Source organism: Sapajus apella, unplaced genomic scaffold (genome assembly GCF_009761245.1).
Source record: "Sapajus apella isolate SASKATOON/1434 unplaced genomic scaffold, GSC_monkey_1.0 scaffold4, whole genome shotgun sequence".
Lineage (NCBI taxonomy): Eukaryota > Metazoa > Chordata > Mammalia > Primates > Cebidae > Sapajus > Sapajus apella.
In genome coordinates, this window is record NW_022436944.1 from 30,063,377 (window position 1) to 30,084,068 (window position 20,692).

Sequence of the window (20,692 nt, forward strand, 5' to 3'; positions counted from 1 at the left end):
TCTGCTAGAGATTGGTTTCTTTTAATATCACATGAAATTATTCTCATTTTATTCAGTTATTTTGCCTCTCATTTGAGAGGCCTACTCTGACTTTTATGTATAAACCAGTACATGCTATATACATAAATCTTTTTTAAATTTTTCTTTATAACCAGCAACAGTATATATTTGTCTACTGTTTATTCACTACGTTGAGAGCTCCCATGAGAACAGGAATTTTGTCACTGTTCCCTCCTAATAACGCTTTTACCTAGAGCAATGCCTTGAAATAAGGTACCTTTAGCAAGTTTTAAGTTTTGTTACAATAAATCTAAACAAATTAAAAATTTCAAATCATTTTCTGCAATATTTCAGATATTTTGTAAGTAGATGATTTTTTTTAAATTTACCAATAATGTCATTTTACTGGAAAGTACTGGGTTCATGGATAATGTTTCTAGATAATAAGGCAGAAGCATAAAAGAATTCAAGAGGCAATCATGATTAAAAGCGTGAATTTTTGTAATTATCGCTGAAACATTTGATTATATGTTATAATTACATGAGTGTGGAATCAGTGTTTAAGAAAATAGCACTCAGAGGCTCAGGCAGGCGAGACCAGCCTGGTCAACATGGTGAAACCTCATCTCTACTAAAAATACAAAAATTAGCCCAGCATGGTGGCACGCATCTATAATTTCAGCTACTTGGAAGGCTAAGGCACGAGAATTGCTTGATCCAGGAGGCGGAGGTTGCAGTGAGCCAAGATCGCATCACTGCACTCCAGCCTGGGAGACAGAGCGAGACTTCTTCCCAAGAAAAAAGAAAATAGAACTCAGTTTAAAATTACATACTTGAGTATCAATCATACAGGATTATAGCAGTGCTTATCATTTTCATACACATTTGAACATTGATTATTTGTCAGTAAAAGTTTCCCTTTACAGCTTATATATAGTTTAACCTGTATGATATTGTTCAAGTGCCACCATTTGCTGACCTATAGTGACATCAGTTACATATTTCTATTGAGGTCAATAATCTGATAATCTGATCTCTGATATTCTTTCTTTTTTTTTTTCTTCTTTTTTTTGGTTAAACACTGAACTGAAATGTGTGGTGAGGGAAGACTAAAGTTCATATTCATGTAACTTTGTAATGCCCTGTTATTTATTTCCAGGCTATTTAGCAGGCATGACCCACAAGCAGAAGAAGCATTAGCAAAGAGGAGGGGAAGAAACAGCCCAAATGGAAACCTCATTAGGATGCTGGTTCTGTTCTTTCTTGAAAGTGAGGTAAAAAATGTTTCCGATAACTCCTTATTTCTTTTAATGATATTACATGTTAAATAAAATTGTCGCTTCATTCATTTTATTTTTTTCAATCAAATAAAAATAAGTCTGTTTCCCATAAAGTTGCCTCCACGAATTGCATGATTATAGAATCAGTCCTTTACCGTTTGTGGAAAAGTTCTGAACATTTATATAGGTGTGGATCCACACTGAATACAGACTGGCAATTGTTAAACTTTTACAGTATTGCAGAACTTCATACCTTTTTTTTTTTTCTTTTTTTTCTTAGACAGGGTCTCACTTTCGCCAAGGCTGGAGTGCAGTGGTGCAATCTTGGCTCACTGCAACCTTTTTCTCCCGGGTTCAAGGGATTGTCCTGCCTCAGCCTCCCGAGTAGCTACAGGACTACAGGCGCCCACCACCATGCCCGGCTAATTTTTGTATTTTTGGTAGAAACAAGGTTTTACCATGTTGGCCAGCTGGGCTTGAACTCTAGACCTCAGGTGATCTGCCTGTCTCAGCCTTCCAAAGTGCTAGGTTTGCAGGCGTGAGCCTCTGTGCCTGGCCTGCATACCTGTTTTTTTTTTTTTTATTTTTGCCTTTTGTTTTTATGCCTGTAGCTTTTACATTACATTATACAGTTTGTGAAAATTGTCAGACTGTTAATACCACTAGTTTTATCTTGTTTGAAAATTATTTAGTAAGGAGAAAGAAAAATATGAATTCATATTTTAATTGATAGTTGCACAAACCTTGTAGAAATATTTCCATGTTCTATATTCAGTTATTACTTAAACAGTTGTGTAATTAACACTTACATGTCAGACTCTGTTTTCACAGTTTTTCCACCAAAATGGTGTGGGGTTTTGTTTTGGATATTTTAATCTGTATTTTCTACTGCTGCCATGTCATTGGGGAATACAGTAAATTAAACCTAAAAAGCTCCTGAATAACTTAACTTCTTGGTTTAGCAATGATTGACAGTAGAGTTGCAGACCAGGTACAGTGGCTCACTCTTGTAATCCCAGCCCTGTGGGAGGCCGAGGTGTTCAGATCACTTTAGGCCAGGAGTTTGAGACCAGCCTGCTAATATAGCAAAACCACATCTCTACTAAAAATACAAAAAAAATTAGCTGGGCATCGTGGTACACACCTCTAATCACAGCTACTTAAGAGGCTGAGGCACGAGAATCTCTTGAACCGGGGAGGCAGAGGTTGCATGCATTGAGCCGAGAGTGCACCACTGCACTCCACCTTTGGCCACAGAGCCAGATTCTGTCTCAAAAAAAAAAAAAAAAATTAAAATAAATAAACAGAAAATAGAGTTGCAACAGAAGTAAAGCCATCTAGAAAGCTAGAAAGAAACCTAAAATCTCAATTTTATTGTTAAAAAGTGTTTTTGGTTTGTGCTAAAATGTCAGTGAAGAAGAAGCTCAAGTTTGAGAGTAAGAGGGGAACTTCGGAGGAATTAGGAAGAGAGACACAAACAGGTAGCCTGTATGAAAACTAAAATTGAAGAACTCGGTGGAATGAAGGGTGTTAGGACAAAACAGTAGAATGTGGTAAAGGAGTTTCTGCCATTTTTTTTTTTAAGAGAGTTACCAATGAATAGAGAAAAAGTCAGAAACGAAACTAGAGAGTTGAATTTGAGTAAAGAATGTGTTTAATAGTGATTTAAATGTGTATACAGATTACTGAAGGTCTTGTTTAAATGCCGATTCTGATTCAGTAGCTCTAGAATGGAGCCTGAGATTCTGCATTTCTAACAGTCTCTAAGATAATGCTATGCTACTGGTCCAAGGATCACGCTTTGCATAGTAATAATTTGAAGCCTTACTTTCTTAACAAGCAAGTGTGGATATATTTTAGAATAAAATGCATATGTGAATTTTTGAGTAAAACACTGAATACCCAGTAAATATCACATGTGTACTAGACCATTTCAACTTACACTCTTATCTCCCTTAGGTTTTAGAGGAATGGAATAAAAAGTAGCCAGGCATGGTGGCTACTTGAGAGGCTAAGTTTAGAGGATCCGTTGAACCCAGGAGTTGCACAGGCTGCAGTGAGCTATGATCGCACCATTTGCACATTAGCCTGTGCAAGACCCTGTCTCTAACAACAACAACAACAATAAAAAGCAACATAATAGTTTCAGAAATTGATAAGTATGAGATATCTACTGAAAAGATTAAGGAATATGATGATCTTCATTAACTGATTATTAATTAAAGGAAATTTTTTTTTATCTTTGAAAGCTCAAGGACTTTTCTTTCTAGTTATTAAAAGGCGTGAGTACTTAGTTTTAGGCAAGTTTTTACCTTTTTTTTTTTTTTTTTTTTTTTTGAGATAGAGCTTTTCTCTTGTTGCCCAGACTGGAGTGCAAGGGCCCAATCTCGACTCACCACAACCTCTGCCTCCCAGGTTCAAGCAATTCTCCTGCCTCAGCGTCCGGAGTAGCTGGGATTACAGGCATGCATCACCAAGCCCAGCTAATTTTGTATTTTTAGTAGAGATGGGGTTTCTGCATGTTGGTCAGGCTGGTCTCGAACTCCCGACCTCAGGTGATCGGCCTCCCGAAGTGCTGGGATTACACACATGAGCCACTGCACCTGGCCTTTATCTTTTATTTAAAGAAATAATTTGTAATGTTTCTTAACTACTCCATGTTCAGATCCTCTTACTATATTCCTGTGTTTACTACCATTTGCTAAAGTGTTACAACAGCATTAGAATATATTTGCCAGTTTTCCTGTACTGCATTCTCTTTTTTCTCATCTTTTTTTTTTTTTTTTTTTTTTGAGACAGAGTCTTGCTCTGTCATCCAGGCTGGAGTGCAGTGGCATCATCTCACCTCACTGCAACCTCTGTCTCCTAGATTCAAGTGAGTCTCATACCTTAGCCTCCCAAGTAGCTGGGACTACAAGTGTGCCCCACCACACCTGGCTAATTTTTGTATTTTTAGTAGAGACGGGGTTTTACCATGTTGGTTAGGCAGGTCTCAAACTCCTACCCTCAAGTGACCCACCTGCCTCAGCCTTCCAAAGTGCTGGGGTTACAGGCGTGAGCCACCATGCCTGGCCCTGTATTGCATTCTTGACAGCTACAAAAGCAACTGCAAGTAGTATTGAAGGGTTTCTGGTTAGTTCTAATGATTCATGGTGCTTATATTGACCTTTATGGTCTCCTGTGTTTTGCAAGAAATATTCTTTGTGAAAATCTCAAAGAAAAAAAAAAATCTCTCTTTTTATACTAGTATACACCTAGGATGAATGCTTGAAGCCATATTCTTATAGTATGATAGTATTCAAATTGTGTTCTACTCTGAATTTCTCTTCATTTTAATGTTAACACACTTAAATTGGTAAAATTTTAGTAATAGACTTGTGAAATATTGATTCAAAAGAGGATTTAGAAGTTCATAAAGTAGGGACTGGCACAGTGGCTCACGCCAATAATCCCAGCACTTTGGGAGGCCAAGGTGGGTGGATCACCTGAGGTCAGGAGTTCAAGACAAGCCTGGCCAATATGGTGAAACCCTGTCTCTACTACAATTAAAAAATTAGCTGGGCATGGTGATACATGCCTGTAGTACCAGCTGCACAGGAGGCTGAGGCAGAAGTATTGCTTGAGCCTGGGAGGCTGAGGTTGTAGTGAGCCAAGATCGCGCCCCTGCACTCTAGCCTGGGTGACAGAGTGAGACTGCATCTCAAAAAAAAAACAAGGAAAGAATAAAGTAGGAGTCTTCCTTGCTGGAGTGCAGTGTGCAATCTTGGCTCACTGCAGCCTCCACCTCTTGGGTTCAAGCCATTCTCCTGTCTCAGCCTCCTGAGAAGTAACTGGGATTACAAGCATACGCCACCATGCCCGGCTAATTTTTGTATATTTAGTAGAGATGGGATTTCCGCCGTGTTGACCAGGCTTGTCTTAAACTTCTGACCTCAAATGATCTGCCCACCTCAGCCTCCCAAAGTGCTGGGATTACAGGCATGAGCCACTGTGCCCAGCCGAAGGAGTATTTTATAGATAAGTTACAGACTGATATGGTTTGGCCCTGTCCCCACTCAAATCTCACCTTGAATTGTAATAATCCCCACATGTCAAGGGCGAAGCCAGTTGGAGATAATTGATTCATGGCGGCAGTTTTTCTTATACCATTCTCATGGTAGTAAATAAGTCTTATGAGATCTGATAGTTTTATAAATGTGAGTTCCCCTATACATACACTGTCTTGCATGACGCCATGTAAGACATCCCTTTGCTCTTCCTTCATTCTGCCATGATTGTGAGGCCTCTCCAGTCATGTGGAAGTGTGAGTCCATTAAACCTCTTTCCTTTATAAATTTCCCAGTCTCGGATATGTCTTTATTAGCAGCATGAGAACAAACCACTACACAGACATTTACCTTGGATTAACTGAACTGATTATTATTATTATTTTTTTACTGGAATGTGGAGTAGTAACATTTTTAACAGAATTATAAAATGTTGAATTGAAAGCAGTTTACAGTGCAGGTAAAATGAGATTAAGAGATCTGTCTTAACAGGTCAGTAATTTTCTTTTGGTAACAAAAGGTGATTTTTAAAGATATTTCCACCTGTGGCAGTCATTGATATCAGGTGACGAAATACCTTGTATTTTAGATGCATGCCAAATAGTTGGATAAGTTTTACGTAAGTGTGATAAGTACGGATTTTTCCAGAATTTTTTGCTTTTCGGAGGAACAGGATGCTATTAGTAAATATTTCAAAACAACAAGAATAATCCAGAACGTTTATGGATATTATGGCAATATGGTCACCCTTCGTATGGGCATATGGAATGATGAGGCTAATTGTGACAGTCATTTAAGACAGAAAAATTGACAGCTATATTATTGGTACATCTAACAAATTTCCCAAAGAAGCCACGCACGATGGCTCATGCCTGTAATCCCAGCACCTTGGGAGGCCGAGACAGGTGGATTACCTAAGGTCAGGAGTTCGAGACCAGCCTGGCCAACATGGCGAAACCCCATCTCTACTCTAAATACAAAATTAACCAGTGCTGCACACCTGTAATCCCAGCTACTTGGGAGGTGGAGGCAGGAGAATTGCTTGAACCTGGAAGGCAGAGGTTGCAGTGAACTGAGATTTCACCATTGCACATTACCGTGGGCAGCAAGAGCAAAACTTCACTTCAAAAAAAAAAAAGAAAAAAAGAAATTTCCCATAGAGTGCTTATTTCTAGGGCATAAATGATAAGGTTTCTTTTTGTTTTTGTTAGTTTGTTTTTAACATTTTTTAAGACTCACCCATGACCGGCTCTATTTCAGCAGAGGTAATTACCCAATGTAGGTTGTGTTCAGAAATTTTAAGCTTAATAACTTGAGGTGATTATTTTTATTGCAAATGATTTGTCATAAAAGGAATCACTATAAGGTTTCTTTATACAGTGAATCCCTTTAATGTATTTATCTGACAGAGAAGTTAACAGGCAAAGAAAACTTGATGTATAATATTAGGGGTAACATTGAAGTCAATCAAAGATGGTTCAGAATATATCTAAAAAAACAAAAGTCACCAGGAAAATGAGATTAGTTTATCTTATATACAAACTTAGAAGAAAGCCTGGAAAAAAATTTATTTTATACACTTCACATCCAGCAGGGTAGCATAGTAAAAATCCATGTAAATGTAAACATTGTTTTATATATAATTTTAATATATTTATGCTATATATAATTTTTAAATAAAATTTAATACGCTTTTATTTTGCTGTGCAGTGGATTTTGTGTGTGTGTGTGTGTGTGTGTGTGTGTGTGTGTGTGTCCGAGTTTTGCTCTTGTTATTAAGGCTAGAGTGCAATGGCATGATCTTGACTCAGTGCAACCTCCACCTCCCAGGTTCAAGCCATCCTCCTACCTCAGCTTCCTGAGTTGCTGGGATTACCGTGCCTGCCAACACTCCCAGCTAATTTTTGTATTTTTAGTAGAGATGAGGTTTTGCCATGTTGTCCAGGGTGGTCTTGAACTCCTGACCTCAGGTGATTCACCCGTCTTGGCCTCCTAAAGCGCTAGGATTACAGGCGTGAACCACTGTGCCTAACCTATACAATGGATCTTTATTCATTACAGAGTTACCTTTTGTATTCATCTAAATTTTAAGAGTACAAATATCGCTTGCCAGCTACCTGATTTTTACATTTTTTGCATTATTTTTGTAGAATTATGACACCAAAAATAGTTTTTAGACAACTTTTTTTTCTTTTTGCGACGGAGTCTCACTCTTTCGCTCAGGTTGGAGTGTAGTGATGCAATCTCGACTCACTGCAGCCTCCACCTCCTGGGTTCAAGCAATTCTCCTGCCCTAGCCTCCCGAGTACATGGGACTACATGCGTTCACCACCACACGTGGCAAATTGGCAAATATTTTGTATTTTTAGTAGAGATGGGGTTTCACCATGTTAGCCAGGATGGCCGTGATCTCCTGACCTCATGATCCTCCTGCCTTGGCCTCCCAGAGTGCTGAGATTATAGCCATGAGCCATTGCACCCAACCTATTTTATTTTTTTTTTTTTTTAGTGTTTCATTTCCATTTCAATGCCAGGGATTTTTTTTTTTTCAGTTACCTTTTTATTGGTACATAGTAGATTTACATAATTTTGGAGTACATGTGATGATTTAATACTTTAATATATAATTTATAAAAATCGAAGAAAATTGGGATATTCATCACCTTAAATATTTGTCTTCATGCTAGAAACATTCGAAATATTCTCTTCTCATTATCTAGAAATATACAGTAGATTATTGTAAACTATAGTCACCATACTGATCTACCCTATCAAACTGTATTTTTGTACTCATTAATCAATGACTTCAAAGCCTTTCTCATAGCTTTGTCTTTCACTGCTAACAGATTTTTGATGTAAAATGTCTGAAAGGTGATTGTAGCCTTTTACCCTTACTAGCGTGTTAGATTTTTTTTCCTCAATCACAGATTTACCTGGTGTTCATGTAGAAGTTTGAGACCAGTGTTTTATTGCTAGCACAAATGCCTAAGATGGAAAGACTATCATAAATGCTATCTCAAGCCAATCACTAACTGATCTTGTTGCTCTGATTGTTATTAGTAATAATGGTGAATTTGAAACTCTTATTAGAAAATGGACCAATGCATTATCTTTCCCTTCTGATTTACATATTGAGTTTTAGAAAACTAGGTGTTGGTGTTAACAGAATGCATCCTACTGTACCACCACCTTGCAATCAGAAAAATTGGTAAATTGTTAAATAAGCCAACATCTGCATTAAAATTAGCTACCACAAACTCAAAGTTTCTGACAGGAACAGTGACATCATTCAAAAACTGAATTTTAATATGCCTTAGTTCAAGACATGGAAAAATCATTCTTATGAATGCTGACTTATGCTAATGGAATTATACTGCTTAAAGCCTTGAATTACGCTGTCAACTCCTCCACCAAAACCCTCAGGCTAAGTAATCAAGATGAAAGAGGTATTACCAGTTCACCAAAACAGTGAGGAATTTGTGGAAGCAACAGAGGAAATGGGAAAAGACTATGAATTCTATTAGCTCTATAACCGATAGCCACCTGAGGCAAAAATAGAAAATCTTTTTTTAACAGAATAGTATTATAATTCTATTTTATGACTAATTATTGGGTTTTTTTTTTTAACTTTTATTTTAGGTTCAGGGTCAAATATGGAGGTTTGTTATATAGGTAAATATGTGTCACAGAGTGTTGTACAGATTATTTTATCACCCAGGTATTAAGCCCAGTACCCAGTAGCTATCTTTCTGCTCCTTTCCCTCCTCCTACCCACCACTCTCAAGTAGACCTCAGTGTCTGTTGTTTCCTTCTTTGTGTTCATAAGTTCTTATCATTTAGCTTCCACTTATAAATGAGAACATGTGGTATCTGGTTTTCTGTTCCTGTGTTATTTTCCTAAGGATGGTAGCCACCAGCTCCATCCATGTTCCTGCAAAAGACTTGATTTCACTCTTATTTTGTAGCTGCATAGCATTCCATGGTGATATATATATATATATACACACACACACACACACACACACACACACACACACACACACCCACCCACCCACCCACCCCCACCCACCCACCCATATTGTCTTTATCCAATCTGTCATTGATGGCATTTGGTTGATTCCATGTCTTTGCTAGTGTGAATAGTGCACAGAAATGTTTTTTGGTTTGTTTGTTTTGTTTTAACTGATATTTTTCTGGTGGAACTGTGAAATACACCAAAGATCAGAGCAGCAGAGACTGGTGAAAGAGTAACCTCTAAGTAGTAATTATGTAGCTATCCTTTAGCTGAGCCTATTCATCACTTCAGAACTGCTGGTCCGGGCATTTGGGATATGGATAATGGGTCTGAGAAGCAAAGTAGTGAATGCTGTAGATAATTTATGGCCACTAGAAGGGACTGGAAATTTTTCCATTCAAAAAATAAGTTGAGTATTTATACAATAGGAGGAAAGTCTCCTGGTTGTAGATTCCCTCTTTCTACTTTACAACCAAAGGAGACAGGAAGGAGAAAACATACTGATGAAAAGATTAATTAATACCCCAGTATACAAAGAAGCTTTTATGAAAGAGGAAGAGTATACATAGAAATTAAAAACTTGATTTCTAAAAATAAAAGGGAGGAAAATCAATAAATGGCCTGAATATATACAACCAAGGGTTAGCTGTAGAGCCAAGGGATTTTTCCAGAAAACAATTCAAAAGAGGAAAAGAATGAAAAGTATGGGCCAGGTGTGCTGACTTGCGCCTGTAATCCCAGCACTTTGGGAGGTCAAAGTAGGCAGATCACCTGAGGTCAGGAGTTTGAGACCAGCCTGGCCAACATAGTAAAAACCTGTTTCTACTAAAAATAAAAAACAATTGGCAGGGCTGCATGATGGCACGCACCTGTGGTCCCAGCTACTGAGGAGGCTGAGGCAGAAGAATCTCTTGAACCTGGGAAGCAGGAGGTGACTGTGAGCAGAGACCGTGCTACTGCGGCAACAGAGCTAGACTCCATCTCAAAAAAAGAAAAGTATGAAAGAGAAATTAAAGTACAGTACAGATTAAGAAATTTTATTATATTGTTTAGTAGGACCTCTGTAAGATAACAGAAACAATGAAGAAAGGCCAGGCACAGTGGCTCATGCCTGTAATCCCAACAATTTGGGAGGCCGAGGCAGGCGGATCACTTGAAGTCAGGATTTCAAGACAACCTGGCCAACATGGTTGGAAGCCTGTCCCTACTAAAAATACAAAAATTAACCAGGCGTTGTGGTGCATGCCTATAATCCCAGCTACTTGGAAAGCTGAGCCTGGAGAATCTTTTGAACCCGGGAGGCAGAGGTTGCAGTGAGCCGAGATTATGCCACTGCACTCCAGCCTGGACAACAGAGTGAGACTCCGTCTCTAAAATGATATGATATGATATGATATGATATGATATAATATAATAAAAAAGAAACAATGAAGGGAAAGAACTAAAAGGAGAGGCAGTCAGATTACTGCCTAATAGACTCTATATCCAGATTATTACTTGAACATGTTTTCTAGGAAAGTGAAAAATGGATATAATAAAAGAGAAAAAAGGAGTATAAGAAACATTGGTGAACAAATAAATTTGGAAAAAAAAAAAACCCTAAAAAATATGACATTGAAGTTTAAGACAAATATCTATTAGTTATTTTTTAAATGTAGGAGTATAATGCTCAAATTCAATAAAGAGAAGTGAAAAACAGGCTGAGGATTTTGGTAATAGAAAAATGTTAGAAAATAAAACCCTGCATGAAGGACAGATAAAGTAACCAAGAAAATATCGCAAATAGAGCACAGAGAATACAATGCCAGCAATATTTCCAGCATGAATTATCCCAGTAACATGCTTTATTAAATGCAGACTATCATTTGGGATTGAAATAAAGAAATGAAAAATAGCTATATGCTATTTACAAACACCTCTTAAAGTAACATAGGAAGTTTATAAATAATAGGCTGTGTAAAGTCTGAAATAACTAATAAATGGTTATATAAAGATAGCAGAGGGGGCAATATCATACAAGATAATCCAGAATTAAATTGGAAAAGCATTAAGAGGGATATTTTATATTTATTGAAGCTGCCAAATATATACAGTTGTAAATGTTTATATGTCTATTCTGTAGAAATACACGTAATCAAGCATAAAAGCATGTTTAGCTGATATATATATTGTAAAATATATAAAACAAAATTTACCTTGTTAAGTATACAATTCATTGGCATTAAGGACATTCATATTACTGTGCAGTCATCACTGCCATCCATCTCCAGAACTTTTTCAAATCTTCTCAAACTGAAACTGTGCCCATTAAACAATAACTCTTCAATTTGGCATGGGTTAATAGCAACAGTTTTGAAACAATTTATTTTTCTTTTTTCTGCTGCCATTGTTAAGCTTTGACTCCGAGTTGTGCACCTCTTGTACCTGTGGCTGTTGGAATAATGTTATGGATGGTCTAAGGATAGTTTCTCAGAATATGCGAATTCAGAAAGTTTAAAGATATCTTCCTCAGACCTTTGCCTCTGTTATTTACAAGTAAAGATGTTAATCAGTATTATTTACTCTGGCTTTGATGGAATTCGCAGGGACATGTTGTTTATGTGGTTTTTGTTAGGCATTTCTGGAGCCAGTGTGTGAAATTTTAAATGTAGTAGAAATTAAGTATTGAATTAGTGTCAGAAAAAGCAGAGTATTACGTAAGTCATTAAAATTCATGCCAAAACCAGGCTAGTAACATGGTAACTCCATCTCTACCAAAAAACAAAAATTAGCCAGATGTGGTAGCACATATCTGTAGTCCTAGCTACTCCAGGGACTAAGGTGGGAGGATCATTTGAGTCTAGGAGGTCAAGGGGGCAGTGAGTCGTGATTGTGCCACCGCCCTCCAGCCTGTGCAACACAGCAAGACCCTGTCTCAAAAAAAAAAAAAAAAAAAAAAAACGCTGAAGTTAAGAGTAATCATAGAGATAGGAATAAGGAAGAAAATCAACTCAAGTGCTGAATGTGCCAAGATAAGAGTAGATAACCAGTAGTAGGTCCAGAAGGGTAACTCATACTTTTGGGCCACAACTCATGATGAGAAAAACATTTTCTCTCACAAGTACAGGCACATATAACAAATTACAATTAATGAAATAGTATTTACCCTTTCTATGTGCTATGCCCTCTTTTCTACTGTGCATCATTTTTTTAATCTTTGTTCTCAATGCATTGAATTGGGTTAACAACCCAAGAGTGGGTTGCAGTCTGTGGTTTGACTTAACACTGATTACAAGGATTTTTTAACTAACTGAATGTAATGAGCCTGCAAAGTGGAAGATCTTTTATATAAGGGCAGAGAAGTTACTTGTAATTAGCAGAAACCAGAACAGTGCCAACAATTTCTGTGCTTACCTTCCCTGAAGAGCTTCATTAGAGTAATATTCTTAGGGCCCAGAGCAGTCACACACACTTGTAATCCCAGCACTTTGGCAGGCCAAGGCAGGCAGATCTCTTGAGGTCAGGAGTTCAAGGCCAGCCTAGCCAACAAGGTGAAACCTTATCTCTACTAAAAATACAAAAATTAGCCAGTCATCGTGGCATGGGCCTGTAATCCCAGCTACTCGGGAGACTGAGGCAAGAAAATCACTTGAACCCAGGAAGGTAGAGGTTACAGTTAGCCAAGGTCGAGCCACTGCACTCCAGCCTGGGCAACAGAGCAAGACTCCATCTCCAAAAAAAAAAAAAGGTGGAGAGGGGATAATATTTTTGAAGGCTTAATGACTGGCAAGTGGTAGAGAGTTTGATGTGAAGTGTTTGATGAATACCTTAACTGTGATTGTTTACTGTGGGAACATGGGTTCCAAAGAAAATTGTCGAGGAAATAATGACCAACAGAAAATGGGGGTAGAGTACGAAATGTAGTGAGGCCAGTGGTAATGAGAGTAGAATAATAGAGAGATGGGGTAACTTACATTTTTTACTTTGACTAAGATGACAGAGGTATGAAGCAAAGTTTCTAATGGAATTCTGAAGGAAACTGATTAATTTCCTTTAAAAATAAATGATAGTTGAAGAGACCACAAGGAGTAGCAAAAAGTGACCTAGATCTAGCATATAACTTAAGAAATTTTCTAACTAGGTATGCTCTGTTTTCTCATCTATAAATGATATCATTGGACTAAGGAGATCCTTAATTTTACTACTGTAAATGTTAAAAAGTCGATTTTACAATACTGCATCTACACTATTGACAGTGGAATAGGAATATGTATGTTGTTCTCTAAGTGGTTTTTAGAATCATAGAGACCAAGCCATTTTAATTATGAAGAAAATGATTTCTTAACTCAGATTATTAGTAGTTTCTTTATTAAATGTTCTTTGATGATACTTGATTTCTTCTTTTTAGTTACATGAACATGCAGCCTACTTGGTGGACAGTTTATGGGAGAGCTCTCAAGAACTGTTAAAAGACTGGGAATGTATGACAGAGTTGCTGTTAGAAGAACCAGTTCAAGGAGAGGAAGGTATAGTATTTTCACAAGTTAATTTACATGATTTTGTATTTCCATTGGTAGATATGCAATTATATATTGATCACTTCTTAGAAATGAGTATATATAAACATGCTATGTATTTTCACCAAGAGAACAATTTGTTTTCTTTAATAAGTAAGGATGTCTCAGTCATGTAAAACATCTTTATATATTAACACTGCTACCACACCATATAAATTTTTAAAAATCTATGTGTGTCATGTAATAGATTTTCTTTTCTTTACTTTTTCTTTTTTAAATTTAAGTGACAGGGTCTTGCTCTGTCACCCAGGCTGGAGTGCAGTGGACCAATCATAGCTCACTGCAGCCTTGAACTACTGGGCTCAAGGGATCCTCTTACCTTAGACTATAGGCACAAGCCACCACACTCAGCTAAGTTTTTAATGTTTTGTGGAGACAGGGATCTCACTATGTTGCCCAGACTGCCTCAAGCAGTCTTCCTGCCTCCGCCTTCCAAAGTGCTGGGGTTACAGGCATGAGCCACCACACCTGGCCAAAAGGATTTTCATGATGCTGATTTGAGATACAAAATACTGATGTATTTAATGATTTTTTAAAGTGCATCTAGAATTTTTTTTGGCTTCATTTATATGTGAACTTGGAAAAACCTTTTATGTCTAATGATTTAATTAGACCATAGCCATCCCGTCTTTTGTTATATTTTCTTTCAGGTGAAAATCAGAAAATCAGAGATAAGGTCATTTACCTGGCTATTCAAGAAATAGGGGACATAATAGCCACATGATAATTTTTGAAGTATGCATCTTTTTATATGCTACATAATAATATGCACAGCAAATTGAACATGTATACCTAATAAAGAGGTTGTGTTCTAAAAGCTTATATGCATGTTAGCTCATTACAACTAGAAATGCTTATTTCTGTGCATGGTTGTGTTTTCAAACTAACCCACAACAGTACTTTAAAGAACTGGTAACTCATTTAATTCATACAACAGCCTTAGAATATTACTGATGCCTTGATGGAAGTAAGGCTGTTGGTAGATTCAACATGGACTTCAGAATCAAAAGAAAATTTTTTTTATTTGGTGACTGAGTGTTGCTCTGTCTCCCAGACTGGAGTGCAGTGGCGCAATCTCAGCTCTCTGAAACCTCTGCCTCCCAGGTTCATGTGATTGTCCTGCCTCAGGCTCCTGAGTAGCTGGGACTACAGCCTCATGCCACCATGCCTGGCTAATTTTTGTACTTTTATTAGAGACAGGGTTTCACCATGTTGACAAGACTGGTCTCAAACTCCTTATCTCAGGTAATCGTCCCACCTCGGCCTACCATAGTGCTTGGATTACAGGCATGAGCCACCACTTCTGGCCAGAATAAAAAGAAATAGTGATTCAGAATTTTTAATTCTGTCTCTTGTTACTTAAATTCTCAAATTTTCTGATCCATAATTTCCTTTTTTCTATAAAAGACATTATTTACTTGTGTACCTTATATACTTGTGAAGATTAGGCAAGAAAATGTTCTATTGAGTTCCTTTTATGCTTCCTCTACCCTCCTGTGTGGTTCAATCTTTCGAAATATTACAAGAGCATAATGAGCCATCCTCCGTAGTAGACTACCTATACAGGTTGCTGGGAGAGTGAGCATCCCCCCGCGTTCTTTCTAAGCTGTGATACTCATTGCTATTATCTATTATGACTTAGACATAATTCAGTGAGATGAACAAGTTTGCATTAAACACAGATAATACTCTGGTAAACTGGCCCAAAATGCCTTTTTTTTTTTTTTTTTTTGACATGGAGTTTTGCTTTTGTTGCCCAGGATGGAGTGCAATGGTGCAATCTCGGCTTATCGCACCTCCGCCTTTCAGCTTCAAGTAATTCTCCTGCCTCAGCCTCTTGAGTAGCTAGGATTACAGGCATGCACCACCACACCTGGCTAATTTTATATTTTTAGTAGAGATGGGGTTTCTCCATGTTGGTCAGGCTGGTCTTGAACTCCTGACCTCAGGTGATCTGCCCATCCCTAATCCCCCCCAAAGTGCTGGGATTGGGATTACAGGCATCAGCCACTGTGCCTGGCCATCCCCTTGTAAACTTGAAATATTTTTCTTAATTATTATGACACAAATACTTCCCAAACTTTTCTTAGACCTTTTAAGGAAAAGCTTAGTATGCTGTGTCTCTAGCTGTAATTATTATTTACTTTATTTGCACACAGTTTTTCACTCCATGATCTCCTTAGTAAGAAGGTGACCCTCAACTGGACACCATGGCTCACGCCTGTAATCCCAGCACTTTGGGAGGCCGAAGCAGGTGGATCATCTGAGGTCAGAAGTTCAAGACCAGCCTGGCCAACATGGTGAAACCCTGTCTCTACTAAAAATACAAAAATTAGGCATTTTGGCAGGTGCCTGTAATCCCAGCTACTCTGGAGGCTGAGGCAGGAGTATCACTTGAACCCTGGAGGCAGAGGTTTCAGTGCGCTGAGATTGCACCACTTCACTCCTGCCTAGGCAACAGAACGAGACTCCTTCTCGAAAGAAAGAAGATGGTCCTGTAGTTAAGCTGACAGGGCCCTCTGCTCTCTAGGTGAAACTGTCCACTGTATTTTGAGTTCCATTCACTTTTGTGATCACAGGAATTTGAACATACCCTCTATTGCCCAGGTTGGAGTGCAGTAACGTAATCTTGGCTCACTACAACCTCTGCCTCCCGGGCTTAAGCAATCCCCCCACCTCAGCTTCCCAAGTAGCTGGGAGTACAGGCATTCACCACCATGCCTCACTAATTTTTTGTGTTTTCGGTAGAGACAGGGTTTCGCCATGTTGGCCAGGCTGGTCTTGAACTCCTTACCTCAGGTGGTCCACCTGCCTCAGCTTCCCAAAGTGCTAGGATTACAGGTGTGAGCCACCACTCCCTGGCTTACACATTCTGTTTCTAACTAGCCTTAATATTTTCCATGATAAAAATTAATTTTCCTTCTAATGACTACTGCCTAATCAACACTTAAGTAGAGGGCCTCAGATTAGTGTTCATTGGTAGGTTCCATTCATTTTCCTTACCTTGTTTGCAGCCATAAAATTGCCAGAGTGAGTAGAGCTTCTCAATTCTTATTCCAAGTCATTTTCTGTATATCACCTCACGTTCTATAAGGTTATTTCCAAGGAGAAGGAAGGCAAAGAATATAAGAAAGGAAGAGACAAGGTGGTATGCCTTGGTATTGTTAACTTGCTCTCATATAAATAAGATGTGAAAGTCAAGAAATAATAATTACCAAGTCTTTCAGTCATGAAGGTGGTCTAGATGGATTTTACTTGCTAAAATATATACTATTAGGTGTTTCATTGTGGTTTAAATTCAGTTGACATTGGATATTTTTTTTATTTCCGGTCAAAAGGTTGGTTTGACTTGACTTGGGTTTGGTTGATTAGTTATAGCTAGAAAAGTAACTTAACAGATGAGAACATTTTTGAAAGTCAACCACAGTTTTAGTGGTTGAATTTAGGTAGGCATAGTCTCAGAAATTAGGCATAACAGTTGCAGAACTATATCTACATAATAACTTTTTTTTTTCTGCACCCCCCTCTGCCTTAACTGTTTTATACATTTTATCTATATGCATGTTATTCCACATGCAAACCACATATAAGCTCTGACATGGAGTGACATCTAAATTAAATTTCTATGCTAGTATTTTACTGTATTTTATGATAACAGAATGCTGCCAGTAACCTTTTTTTTCCCAGACAGATTAGAAATTAAGTAATTTTTTAGATAGGTGGAATATGGTAGAATTTCAGTGGAGAAGGCTCTAGTGAGCAGTTGGAGATGTAGGATTATGTTTTGGGGAAACAGATACACTGTGACAGACTACCATCATAAGTTTAAATCACAGTGGCCTTTAGACTGTCTTGCAGTATTTTTATGGGTGTGTGGAAGGGAGGGGGGTGTTTTACAGCAAAATTAAGTTTCTGGATATATTTTTAGTATAATGTGAAGGTCTGGGTTCTTGTCAACAGTTCTGCCACCAGGTAACAAGACCGTAACCAAATCACGAAGCTTCTGGATCTCTCCTTCTTAAAGTATAAAATGAGAAACTTTTTTTAAATCTATTTTTTTGAAACTGAGCCTCACTCTTTCGCCCAGGTTGTAGTGTGGTGGCAGATCTCCGCTGACTGAAACCTCCGCCTCCAGGGTTCAAGCGATTCTCATGTGTCAACATCACGAGTAGCTGGGATTACAGGTGCCTGCCACCACGCCTGGCTAATTTTTTTATTTTTAGTAGAGATATGGTTTCGCCATGTTGGCCAGGCTGGTCTCAAACTTCTGACTTCAAGTGATCCACCTGCCTCAGCCTCCGAAAGTGCTGGAATTACAGGCGTGAGCCACTGCGCCCAGCCGAGAAATTTTAACTAGATAATCTTCTTTGGTCATTTCTAGTGCTAAAATTCTGTAACCCAGTTAATGAATTAAGTAATTATAAATAATAAGATTCTTCAAAGCAAGAATTATCAATTCATTAATAATTTAAAAATATATGTTGACTACTTTATGTGAGTCAAATATTATGCTGCGCTGAGAGTACAGTGTTATGCTAGATCAGCTCGCTGCCAATATGGAGCTTACATTGTCCTGGGAAAGGCAGACCAAAATTGTGTGAATATTCAAAATAATGTCAAGAGTTATTAAGTAGCTTTGGTGGATAATTATAGGGAATCTGTCTTTAGGTTAAATTCCTATGGAAGACTTTCCAGAGCAGGCCACATATGAGCCAAGAAACTGGTGGCCAAATATGGTGGCTCACGCCTTTAATCCTAGCACTTTGGGAAGCTGAAGCAGGCAGTCAGGTCTTCAGGTCAGGAGTTTGAGACAAGCATGGTGAAACCCCATTTCTACTAAAAATCCAAAAACTTAGCTGAGTATGGTGGCACACACCTATCATCCCAGCTACTTCAGAGGCTGAGGCATAATAATCACTTGAACCCAGAACGTGGAGGTTGCAGTGAGCCAAGATCTCACTAGAGCACTCCAGCCTGGGCAACAGAGTGAGACTCCATCTCAAAAAAAAAGAAGAAACTAAACTATAAGGGACCAGACATGGGTAGTGCCATAAAAGAGCTATCTAGGCATAGGAAATAGCCATTCAGAGTATCTGAAACATGAATGAGATTGTGTTCTAGGAGATGCAATAGCTAGAACATAATGAATCAGTGATACAAGATGTAATAGAAGCAGAAGTCAGATGATATAGAGCATTTTAATTTATAAGTGAATTTATCTCATTCTAAATGTAGTAAGGTGCTTTTGAAGATTTTAAACTGGAGAATAATGTGATCCAATGCATATTTTAAGAAAAATGCCTTTTATAAACAGTTTGGAAGAATACATCATCATTGCTGTGGCCTCTGTGGTGAATGATGGTAAAAATATAAAAGAGAGAGATGGCTTATAAAGAGGGAAACAGCCCATGGCTGAGTTAAAGATTGTGAATAGGGGACAAAAGAAGGAAGAGCAAGAAAGAACGAGAGTTCTAGCTAGCTATAAAAAGGATAAGAGATAATTATAACCTTTGCAAGCCCAGTAAAGAGGACGTTCAAGAGAGCCATGGTTAATAATATATTTTGCAGAGGAGAAAAAAAGACTACACAGATAGTTTTGTGGCGATTTAGGTCATTGGTGACTTTAAAGCACGATTCAATGATACTGTATGTATTCAGTGATACTAAAAGAGAGAAGCCAGAGATCAAGATGATAAGAATAAAATCAATACTGAGGAAATGGAGATGCTTTGTAGAAATTTGTGTAGTTATATGTTGTGTTTGAAGTTGTAGAGTCAAATGATAATTTGTACCGTGAACAGCTACCTGTTCGTTTCAAACAGTGTGGCTGTTCGGCTCTTGTCTGTGGCTTAAGGCCTGTTTGCTTTCAGGTTTATTATGTGGTTTTGCTGTCATATCCCAAAAGGAATTTCGATTAAATTTCAATGGCCTTTGAATTTACCTTAACTCCCCATTCAGGGAATGTTTCTAAATGGATAGCTTCAAATGATAAAGTAAATTAACAAAATTGATGTAATTGAACACTGTGCATGGTTGAGTTATGCTTCATTTAGTTCATGGACAGCCTTGTAGTTCCTTTATCTCCAGCCAAATATGAAAAATTATGAATTTCTGAAATCATAAAAATAGAAATTTAGTTACTAAGCAAAAAGCTTTTTTTGCATTACTAGACATTGGATTATGGGGTACAGATGGACAAGCTGATATTTCGTTTGTTTTTCCTAAGGTAAGCTAAAGTTCATGTGTTTTTTAAAAGACAGTTAAAATGTTAAAACACTGAATTACAATGTACATACATATTTTTTATAGGACAATTTTGGTAAAGAGTAAAGAACAAGGTGTTATTATATCTTTTTATGCCTTTTCTTTGCTTTTGCCCCAACTTAGTTTAAAATAATCAATGTAAGATTTTAAACCTTTGTAAATTAATTGATTTTTTATTTTTTAGTCTTAAGTTTATACCTGAATTAGTTGAATTTTTTTAAAGTTTATACCTAAGTTCAGGCCAGGTGCGGTTGCTCACACCTGTCATCACAGCACTTTGGGAGGTCGAGGTGGGTGGATCACAAGGTCAGGAGTTCAAGAGCAGCCTGGCTAGTTGGTGAAACCTCGTCTCTACTGAAAATACAAAAATTAGCCAGGCGTGGTGATGGGTGCTTGTAATCCCAGCTACTTGGGAGGCTGAGGCAGAGAATTGCTTGAACACGGGAGGCGGAGGTTGTAGTGAGCTGAGATCACGTCACTGCACTCCAGCCTAAGTGACAGAGTGAGAGTCTGTCTCAGGGGAAGAAAAAA

At 37.9% G+C, this 20,692-nt stretch overlaps 1 protein-coding gene across 4 annotated transcripts in view; it reads left to right on the plus strand.

The window, feature by feature from the left end:
* The window catches only part of STAG1 (stromal antigen 1), a 405,253-nt gene that overhangs the window by 271,769 nt on the left and 112,792 nt on the right, over nt 1-20,692 (plus strand). For all 4 annotated transcript variants that reach the window (XM_032265673.1, XM_032265683.1, XM_032265691.1 and 1 more), the window contains 2 exons: nt 1,160-1,274; nt 13,729-13,846. In XM_032265673.1, the coding sequence (XP_032121564.1) occupies nt 1,160-1,274; nt 13,729-13,846 (233 nt within the window). The remainder of the gene's footprint in view (nt 1-1,159; nt 1,275-13,728; nt 13,847-20,692) is intronic.